The sequence below is a fragment of the Perca fluviatilis genome, chromosome 15 (assembly GCF_010015445.1).
Source record: "Perca fluviatilis chromosome 15, GENO_Pfluv_1.0, whole genome shotgun sequence".
In the NCBI taxonomy this organism is placed as follows: domain Eukaryota; kingdom Metazoa; phylum Chordata; class Actinopteri; order Perciformes; family Percidae; genus Perca; species Perca fluviatilis.
This window is the reverse complement of record NC_053126.1, coordinates 24,860,801-24,871,734: the sequence shown is the minus strand read 5'-3', so window position 1 is coordinate 24,871,734 and position 10,934 is coordinate 24,860,801. Positions and strand designations below refer to the sequence as shown.

The window sequence follows — 10,934 nt, the reverse complement described above, 5'->3', positions numbered from 1 at the left end:
GCAGTTTGTGAACAGTGTTTTCTGTTGGAGATGGTAAGTGCCTTTGGGGTGGACTTTGGACTTTTTCACTTTGTAAACTTATAACATGCACAAAGAAAGATATATATATATATATATATATATATATATATATATATATATATATATATATATATATATATATATATATATATATATTAAAATAATATATATATAATATATAAATATATATATATATATATTATATATATATATATATATATATATATATATATAACACAAAGGAAAGGGAAAAAAGCCAAAAGCATAATATGAGCACTTTAAATGGTTGGGTGGGGTGGGGGTGGGGGTGGGGGGGATTCTTCTCATTTTCAAGTGACTAAAGAGGAAGAGTCAGGTGAAAATCATGTTAAAGAGGTTGCTGTTCCAACAGAGCTGTGTGTATATATAATTAAACATGAGGCACATTTTAGTTATTGTGCTGTGGACGGAAACATTACTCATAGTTAACTGTGATCAGACTCTGGTTTTGGCTGCTCTTGCAATATTGAAACCGGCATGGCGAAATAGCTGTTAGGTGTGTCTTCACTGATAGTTTCGTTTCTCACAAAATTCAGATAATACTAATTCAGCACTATATTTAAGCATTTTGGTTAAAGCTCAAGCTGTGATGTAAGTGAAATGACCTGACCTGAATGTTTGTACCTTTTTAGAAAGGTCCTAGATTTAATTAGAAATGTTTTTGTCACTAATTTCTCAGAGTTGATGTTTGCACTGTATCTGTGTTTAACATGGGACAGGCTCAATCAGCCCTTTATGACCATAGACTGTAAAACATAGTTTATAACTTATGCGGGCCTAGAAATGCTGACAGTAGTATCTTAGATGAGGATGCACTGCAGGGACAAAAAAACAAAATCCCATCAAAATTGTGGACACAAAGAATTTCTTGATTAACCACTTTTGTTTCTTTTTAGTGTGTACCCTGTTAGTTTGTTTTGTGTCCTTTTTGAGTAACCTTACATGGACTAAATTATAAAGTAAAAAAAAAAATTCTAGTTGTAGGTCCTGAGTTGGAACACAGCGGTTTTAGGTTTTTCCCACATGACGTGAATGCAGCATCAGATGATGAGAGTGGGTCATCAGCTGCAGACAGTCAGGTGTGGTCGGCGGGGAGATATTCCGACCGAAGCGGTGATCTAGCAGACTTCAACGGGACATAAACAACGTCAACCGCGGATCTGTAAACATGACCCAGTGACCGAGCACCAAGTACACCTCAATGACCAAAGTAAGTTTATTTTTTATAAATGTCTAGTTTAAAGTTTCTCCGAGGAGTGAGAAGTTTTCTGACGTCTTGGTGTCGGGAGTAAGTGGCAGGCCAGGGTCAGGCCCAGAGACCGTCACTCCAGACTGGGAAAAAAAAAATCTTCTTAGCTTCTTATCTTCTTAGCTTCTTAGCACATGTTATCCACGAATCGCTATTTTTTATGTATTGTTATGGTCTCGTTGCTACTCCAGTTGAAGTAGTCTGCGTGTAAGTACTTAATCCGCTGTTTCATACCGCTCATGCAATACTACTAACGACGTAACGTTATGTTACGTTAGCCAAAATATAAGTGACAATTGAAATAGTTCAACGTCCACACAAGCCCACGTTTGTGTTTTTAATCCGAATCGATTGTGCCGAATCGAAGAACGTGTTTTAAGATTTTAATACATCCATACAAGTAATTTACAGGCTTAGCGTAGCATAATTAAATTAATTTTCCGAAAAATAGGACATTTTCTTCAACCTAGAACGTGCCCTACAAGGTGAGCTGTTGGTCAGTGTCACACACAAACCTCGCTTTAACGGCTAAACTCCAACCGGATTAATAAACGTAAGTGTCATTGTAGCTGCTGTTTTACAACATGGATCAATAGTGTCGACCTCCCGTTTAACCAGTGCTGCTGTGGATGTCCTTCTGTTTTCAGGTTGACCTGTGGCTACTGAATGATGTTGCCTCGTGTTCGTTAGGATTTTACGCCAAACTACGTACAAAATATTTGAAAAAAGCATCGGCTCGTCTATGGGCAAGTGCTCGCACCCCATATGAATTAAGACTTTTATTCTCAAACGGTAGCTATGTGTTATACTTAAATTCGTCTTCTCTAGATTTAGAATTATGCATTAAATTAGACTTTTAGTAAAAAAAATTGCTTTAAGTTACAGCAGTAGCCTACAAATGCAGCTCGGGAGACTCAAACTAAGCCAAATTGAATGACTCAACAATATTGTCAATTGTGTTGTACACGTTGTTAACCTGCGCTGATACAGGCCCTACAAATAATTATTAAACTGTTATATAGCTAGTATTCCTTCCTCAGTGAAAGTCCCGTCAATAAATAAAGGTAAAAACAAATGCGGCTACTAGTGTTTAGAAATTTTGAGATAAGATTTATCATTTTTAAAGACAACTGCAACCTTTCCTGTTTTCATGGAAAACTGGCTCAACGTTAGCTAGCCAAACTCCACTGTTCTACTTCCTTATTAAGCTTAGTGCCAGTCATGGGAAGGCAATGACAGCTAGCCTCGACAGTCGGACTGTCAGCGAGGTTTTGTTGTAGCTAACCCAGCTAACCCAGCTAAGTTAAAGAATCGGGGTGGATAAAGCAGGATGAGGAAGTTATATTTAGTGACTCAGCTGTTGTTTTGAGGAGCAGGGAGGGAGGTAAGGAGGGGCACACACTCCATACAGCAATCAACAATTAACTGATAATCACAGTGGCAATGGTGGAAGAAGTATTCAGATCCTTTACTTTAGAAGTACTAATACCATACTGGAAATACTCCACTATAAAGTAAGTCCTGCATTCAAAACCTTACTTAAAGTGTCTAATCAGCAAACTTTACCTAAAGTAAATATGTATAGTGCTGCTATGTTCCCTGTCAGTGTTTTCCTATTATATCTGATGTTTCTGGATTAATAATTCTGCTGCATTAATGTGTATGTTGCATTTTACTGCTGTAGATGTTTAAGGTTGTGCTAATTTTACCTCCTTTATATACTGTTAGTTTAATCTACAGCAATGCTTCGTATTCTATAAACTCATTATATGTTTGTAGTGTCTGTCTACTGTATCTCTAAAAAGTCAACTTTTCATGGTGTCAGAAAAACAGCCCTGTTTTGAGCTTTGTGATGAAGCTTTTTCCACTGGATCCAAGAGGCTTTTTGAAGACTTTACTTAGCTTAAGAAAAAGGAGAGCGGAGTAGAAGTATAAAGTTACATAAAATACTCAATTACAAATGTGAGGTACTTGTACTAAAGTAGGCTACACCACATATGTAAATGTACTTAGTTACAGTCCACCACTGCACAGTGGTTATGATGCACTGCTGATTGATGTGTTTTCCTTTAACATCTGATTATTTTTCTCTTTCTTTGTTTAGCACCTTTTTTAACCTGGGCTGAACAAAGAAGCTAGAGCCCTCCATCTGTAATGATACAGGGAACAGTTGACTTTTCACCTATCCACCAGAGGAACTGGGAACAGGAAGTGAAATTAAAGGATCATCTTAAAGGAACCTCATCATATGTAACCACTACCGAAATGCAGTGAACGTCTCAGTTTTTTGCTTCTTTAAAAAAAAAGGGATGGAGTTAATGAATGAGTGGTGGAGGAGTTCAGGACAATAAGTGGATTCATGATCAGTTGTTAAGTCACCTGTCCATTTGGCTGTCTAAGCAATAACCACAAAATGCCAAATCCCTGTAATCATAGAGCCTTAAATGTGTGGCTTTCAGTGTTTAAATGAATAGACCTCTGTGAAGACGTTACATTCAACGTGGGACTTCATCCAAAGGAGAAAGAAGGGAGTGTCCACACTTCACTGACAGAACTGTGAATGTAAAAAATCAGAGTGTGTATAAAAACCGATGAGTTGTCACAAGTTGGAAATCCCCTGCTGGAGTGTCGGTGGGTGTGACTGGAACTAAGGTGGAACCACGTGGCTGCTATCAGCCGTCAAGCATGAACCATACATACAGAGCTCTTCAGAAACGGTCTGTTTTCTTCTGGTTGCTGTGGTTTCACTGTGAATCCAAACTAAATGATGTGAACTTCTGAACTGAAACTCAAAGGATAAACCAAAACTAAAAAGGTGCAGAAATTCGACTGGAATGTCCTCTTGTTGGCACAGGAATGCCTGTGATTTTTGGACAAACTCTTGTGCTACTCTGAGCTCGTAGCATTGGGAGGTGAAAAAATCGAAAGCACTGGGGAGATCAGGAATATCACCTCCTCCTATGAAACTGATTTTACTTGGAAATACAGTAAGAGGCCTTCCAAATGGCGGGAAAGGACTACAATCATCTCTTCAAACTGCTCATCATTGGAGACTCCAGTTAGTGCATTTTATTAAATTTAATTTAAGAATTCATCTCAAGTCAAAGCATGTTGTTTCAATAGTCCCAGAAGTGACAAATGGCATTAATATGCCGCCCTGCAAGTGAATACATGAATTCAGTGGTTCCCAAAGGTTTTCTGTAATGCACAGGAAGCCCAAAAATGAATGCCTTTTTTTATCTGCTGGTAACACAATACTTGGGGAAACTAGTAACAAAAGAAGCAAATTAGATTATACACTCAAGAACATGAGCTATATGTTTATTTTTAAGCATGCTTCTCATTAGTTTGTGGGAAAATGAAAAATACAAGTTAAATAACGCTTAAACTGGCAGTGTTTTTACACACAGAAGAAATATATCATAACCTTTTTCAGATCATACATTTTGACTTGTTATAGTAGGAAGTGCACAGGTTTCACTTGTGTTTGACAAGTCAAAATGGTTTATTTAACTTTAGTGTCACTCCTGCTAGTCATGCACACTGCTGCACTGATAAGGCTTATCTATCTATCTATCTATCTATCTGAAAGCTTTTGCCTGCCACACAAAGGATCACTAGTTCGATACTCCTGTAGCCCGTGTGTGCGTGTTTTCTGCTGATTTTCAAATTTGAGAATAATAAATCCTGTATGATACTAGTATTGAGATGGGGGTTTTTGATAAAGAAAGTTAAAAAAAATAAATAAATAAATAAATTTAAAAAAAAGACATCCATCTGTCTTAACATGTTTGTGTATAGGTTTCCCTCACTAATCTAGTCAATGTTGCAGAATATAATAGAAGAGTTGAGTTGATATGAATTTGTAAGACCGTGAAGGTGCTTTATGAACACACTTTGTTTATGTGTTGGTACGTCAGCCAAATCTAGGTTTATTACAACGTGCAATAGCTTTCTGAAACTCACAAAAAGTCTGACTCGGTGAACGTTATTATAAAGAAATGCCCCGCAGAGGTTCAGACCAGTTTCAAGCCACCTCCTGGTCCACTGTCAAAACAAAGCAGTGAACCGCTTCAAATTGCGTCAGCCGCGTGTTTGTTTTAATAACAATAAGCAAGTTTCAAACTGAAAAAGCTACACACTCTTCTGCGTTGTTCAAACACTCACTACTGTTGTCCACGTTGGAGGTTGGGGATTTTCTTTTTTTTTCTTTTTTTTTAAGATGTGATCAATTCTGACTTTTATACTGATACTGATACTTAACAAATTCTAGCTCTGATTCTTGTTGTTAGTCGAGTATATAAAGTCACAAAACATCAGATTATTTTGGAGCGCTGGCCGTTTGTTCTTACATGACTTGGGTGTTCCAGCATTAGCTGATTCTGTGACATTATAAATACGATTGGGGAACATATCAGCATCATTAGAGTTTTACATTCCTTTAGTGGAACAATTTTGTGAAGTTTCTTTGAAGAATATTTCCTGAAATTTTTCCCTATAATTCCCGGTTTCAATGAGGGAGGAGTTTTATCATTAGAAAAAACAACAGCAACAGTTTTTTTTGCCTGTTAACAGCGTTCAGTGTCATTTGTGGACAGGTAGTCGGGACGGTTACAGGGTTCAGTTTCTGATAATGGTTCCCACAAGCTTTGTCTGTGATGGGGCTTAACTAGGCTTGTTTTAACGAACCATTATTAACAATTATTTATTGATGTATTAAAAAATGCTTTGACTCATCAGGCAGCCTGTTAGTGGCGTTTGTTGCTTTTGGACAAATTATCAATATTGTTTTAATTCAATGTGATTTTGATACTCTGACACCATTAAGTTATTACTTTTTGTTGCATTGAAGATGCGTTTTCCTCTTTATCTGCATACATTCAGCAATTGCAAGATGTTTTAGACTTATTTTCCTCTTTGGTTACACATATATTGCATTGGATTATAATGAATACCTTGTAGTGACACTTTTGTTTTTGAAGGTTAAATATTGTGATAGTTGTGGGTTATACTGTACTGTATGTTTCCCAGCCTGCTGCTGCTTTGTTCTGATTTGTCACGTTTCTTTTGAACAAGTTGTCACTGGTTCTCTCAGGGAAGGTTTCAGCAGATTATTTAGGCAGGATTTTTTTTTTAAGGATTGTTGTCTCTTTTTAATCACACACTTCAAGCTCATTTGTCTCCAGTATGAGTTCAACCTTTGCCCGTATTTCTCCCTTTGTTTCACTTTCCTTATCCTGGAAACCTAGGTATGACTGGCTTGTCTGTTCCTGTTTGGGAACATTTAATTCCTCAGAGTAAGTTACTTGCTAATCTTTTCCCGCTGATCTTTTTGTCTCTCAGGTGTCGGCAAAAGTAGTCTTCTGCTCCGCTTTGCAGACAACTCCTTCTCTGGTGAGTTACCACAGTTTGCTGCAAGTCAAATCACAGTAAACGCCTCCATATTTATTAGAAGAAAATCAGTCCTAACTGGACAAAAATCCCCAGAGTAACACACTCTAGGCTCTCACTTAGGCTCTTCTTTTAGGCAGAGAAGTAAAAGCATTTTAATCAAGTCAAGTCATCTTATCTGGGTAAGCAGAGCTGCCCTAACATGTCAGGAGCTCCAGAGGAAGGCAATGTTTTGGACAACATGCAGACATTTTGGTGGAAGGGTGGAGATATACTGTAGAACATTTTGATTAAAAATTACTTCCTCAAACCTATTGATTGAATTAAAATATCTGTCATACAAATCAATTCCCATTTGGCAGAAAACACATTAATTGCAATCTCCATGTAAAGGCTCTGCATACCACGCAGTTATTTTGCCTCATTAGACTGGGCTCTAGTTGAAGGTGAGTGGAGCTACACTGGGAGTTTGTAAGGTGTGACTAAACTAATAGGAGAGTGAGGCAGATGTTAGGCAGATTTACAGTTGAAAATGAGCCGCCTGGCTAACACTGGCACATTTACAAAAATGTGTGTTGTACTTTTTATAAATAAATAAATAAAAGAAAAAGAATCAGTCAGAGTGCACACACTTTAACAGTCCTGACAACATCTGTATAGATGGGGGCATGACTGAAGGAGCCTTAATGGGCAACAAGGGCATGCAGCTGCATTAGCAAGGATCACAAAGTCCCCTTAAAGTTATTTCATTTTTGCACCCACCAACATTTTTTTAACAATTAAAAAAAAAGGGGGTTTCACAAATTGTTAACTTCCTGGAGCCATTACAGTCATGAATATAATTGCACCTAACCTAGATAATTTGATAGCATAATATCAACCTATGCAATTGATTATGGATGCACAATCTTTGCTGTGGCAATGTACAAAATTTTGGAGGAAAAAAGTATGTTCTGCTGATACTGAAGTGAATGTTTAGCATATTAATGTTGCACACAGATGCAGTACAGGGGAGTCTGTGTTGTCTTGTTATTCTGACTTTTGATGGTCCGCTGGTCTCCTGCAGGCAGCTACATCACCACCATCGGTGTCGACTTTAAGATCCGAACAGTGGACATCGATGGAGAGCGGGTTAAGCTGCAAATCTGGGACACAGCGGGCCAGGAGAGATTCAGAACCATCACATCAACGTAATCATCCACAGGCCCAAACTGGTTTTATGTTCGGGAATTTTCCTCTTTCCTTTTAGCCTGGCGGTGTATCACTCAATTTTTTTTCAATCTTTCTTTGTCCAGGTACTACAGAAACACCCACGGGGTCATTATTGTTTACGACGTGACAAATCCAGAGTCGTTTGTAAATGTTAAGAGGTGGTTAAATGAAATCTCCCAGAACTGTGACAATGTCTGCAAGATTCTAGGTGAGTCAACTGTATTAATGCGAGTTTTGTATTTTCATGTTATCTGCATGCTGGAGTGTTGTTAAAACATTCAGACCGACATGTATTGGTTGGACAGTCTCATTGCTTGCTCAAGTGCTGCCTAGGTAGCAGGGACTTTTTAGGACCCACTGTGGTTAAAATAAAAAAGAAGTTCCTGAGTAAAAAAAAAAAAAGGTCTGTGCAAAAGTTCCTGCTAATGAAAAGGCTGTGTTCTGTAAATGTCTAAACTGTGAGATTCTAAAAACAAATGAAGGAAATTCAGCCTGGTTATTTTTAATCAAAGAAACACTATTACACCCAAGTATAAAAGTGTGACACTTAAGGAGTTTTAACACTTTTCGGAGTGGCGGTCTACACAGTAAGTATAGTTAGTGTAGTCTTTTCATGCACTTTGATTAAAAACAATAAAACTGTCAGATTGTACCAGCCTGCGCCTGTCCTGAAAGATTAGAAATAAAAATAACTTTTCCTGCTCACTCTCTCAGTGGGAAACAAAAATGACGACCCTGCCAGGAAACAGGTGGATACCCAGGATGCTGTGCGTTTTGGGGAGTCAATGGGGGTTCGGGTGTTCGAAACCAGTGCCAAAGAGAATGTAAATGTAGAAGAGGTAAGTGTAATATAATTTCATATAAAATTCCCTTTAGGTTGTATCTGAGATTTCTTATACGCGTTTAGCATTCTTTTCCCCTGGTAATGTTACTAAAGCATATTTGCATGTGTTGATTCATGTTTCCTTTTGTACAATTTTAGGGCTGCAATTAATTATTATATTACAGAATAATCTGCAAATTATTTTTATATTAGTGAAAATGCCCTTAACATTTGGGTTTGGATTGCTTGTTTCGTTCAGCCAACAGTCCAAACTGTTAACTTTTCTTTTTTATATATATATATATATATATATATATATAAAAAAAAAAATAACAGCAAATATTCATATTTGAGATTAAATGTTTGGGAATTTAACCTTAAAGAATTACTGAAACAAATAGTTTAGTTGCAGATGAATGCTCTGCCAATTGACTAATCGATTAATCCACTAGCTGTTGCAACATTTTCCAAAAGCTCTGAACACTCAGTGTGGTTTGTTGCTTTGCTCAGATGTTCATGGCCTTCACTCACATGGTGCTCCGGGCCAAGAAGCAGAGCCAGAACAGAGCCGAGAGGGAACGAGAGCGGGAGAAGGACACAGTCAACATCAACGCCCACAGAGACCGAGACCGCAGGAAGAGGGGAAAGAAATGCTGCTGAGCCCCAAACAGACTACACAGCCACATAGCGCTCATCGCTTACACAAGAAGCATTCAAACAAGATTGGGAAAACGTGCCTTAGGAGAAAAGTGTTCTGTGTTTCAAACTGCAGATGCAAGTGTTTGAAACGGTCATGCGCTATTTACTACGCCAAGTTACCAACCAACAGGTGGCAGCTAGTTCTGCCTTACTGCTGGTTGTGAATGGAACTGAGGCAGAGGGATTTACAGTCTGTCAGCACTGACTGCATGTAGCAGCTGGGAGGTTACATGAGTTAAAGGATCATTCTGGTGTTTTAGAATTTCTTTGCCCATTTACCACGAATCACATTTAAAGCATTCTGTAGTGTTTTCAAATGTTTGCTCTGCTGGCAGTAGGGCCTGATGATGGAGAGGTTGGTCAGTGAGTCATCTCTGCTACTAACTGCCCAGATTACTATAAAGATTGCTGTTGAAAATGCTTCCCATAAATCCCTAATATTTTCAGTATCCCTTGACCTTTTCATTAGTGCCAATCATCATTCAAATTTCTATTGAAACAAAAACATTATCAGACTGGTGCCCTGACACTAAGAGCGTATTCACAAACATTTTTGATTTTTAATTCACAATCTTTTAGCCCAACTACCTATTGTGGTTCCAAGAATAACTAAATTACTGTTTGTTACAGGACTGCAACTAATGACTCTTTTCTTCATCTATTAACCAGCTGATTACAATCCATCACAAAACATAATAAAAAGTGAAGAGTGCACTACATTTCCACAAAGGAGTAACATAACTAAAAGAGTCAGAGCAATCATGATGTAAACTAACTCAATTATTTTTCAAGTCTCTGCAAATTGATTTTAATATTGTGATATAAAAAACTAGACAAAGAACAAGAAAACAACTGCTGCCTGTACAGTTGATTAAAAACACAACAATCTGTTTTGAAATGTAGAACTGTATGTGATCATGGTGAATGAGCTAAAACGTACAAAAACTCTGGTACGGTCCTTTAACTTTGCACTAATGAACCACTGTTCTGTGCCGATGTTTTAGTTGTGTTTTTTCTTAATACAGTAAACTTAAGTTACCACTGAAAGGGAACTGGTTGCCATTGTTACTAAATTGTAACCTTGACACACTAACAGGTGTGATGAGTGCACTCCAATGTCTGTATACCTTATTTCAGTTCAAATGAGGCCAGTAATAATCCAAGACTACAATATGTGTGTAACCTTTACAAATTACAAGCCCAAAACGTTTAAGTCATTGGTATGTTTTTAAATATAAATCTGTTGCCTAGCAAATGTGTCCAAATAAAGCAATAAATCCAGAGTTACTGTCTGTATCACAATATATCCTCCTACAGGCCAGTGCTTCAGGTGGAACCATAATTCCAAGGTTTACTTATGAAGAGGATCAACCTGTTCCAAAAATAAAAAGAGCACCAAGAAGCAGCTGAAGCTGCCTATTTAAACCAATTCAAAATTCAACACCTTCTACGTTAGATTCTCCTGTAAGTTATCTAAAAAATGTACATGCAATGTACATG

At 37.6% G+C, this 10,934-nt stretch overlaps 1 protein-coding gene across 1 annotated transcript; it reads left to right on the top strand.

Moving 5' to 3' along the window:
* The first annotated feature begins 1,100 nt into the window (after positions 1-1,100).
* Positions 1,101-10,717, top strand: si:dkey-16l2.16 (ras-related protein Rab-35). Its single transcript, XM_039824475.1, has 7 exons — positions 1,101-1,270; positions 3,414-4,367; positions 6,653-6,703; positions 7,767-7,890; positions 7,996-8,120; positions 8,627-8,751; positions 9,246-10,717. The coding sequence occupies exons 2-7, from the start codon at positions 4,313-4,315 to the stop codon at positions 9,393-9,395; spliced, it is 630 nt and encodes a 209-aa protein (XP_039680409.1). The 5' UTR covers positions 1,101-1,270; positions 3,414-4,312; the 3' UTR covers positions 9,396-10,717.
* Positions 10,718-10,934: the final 217 nt, after the last annotated feature.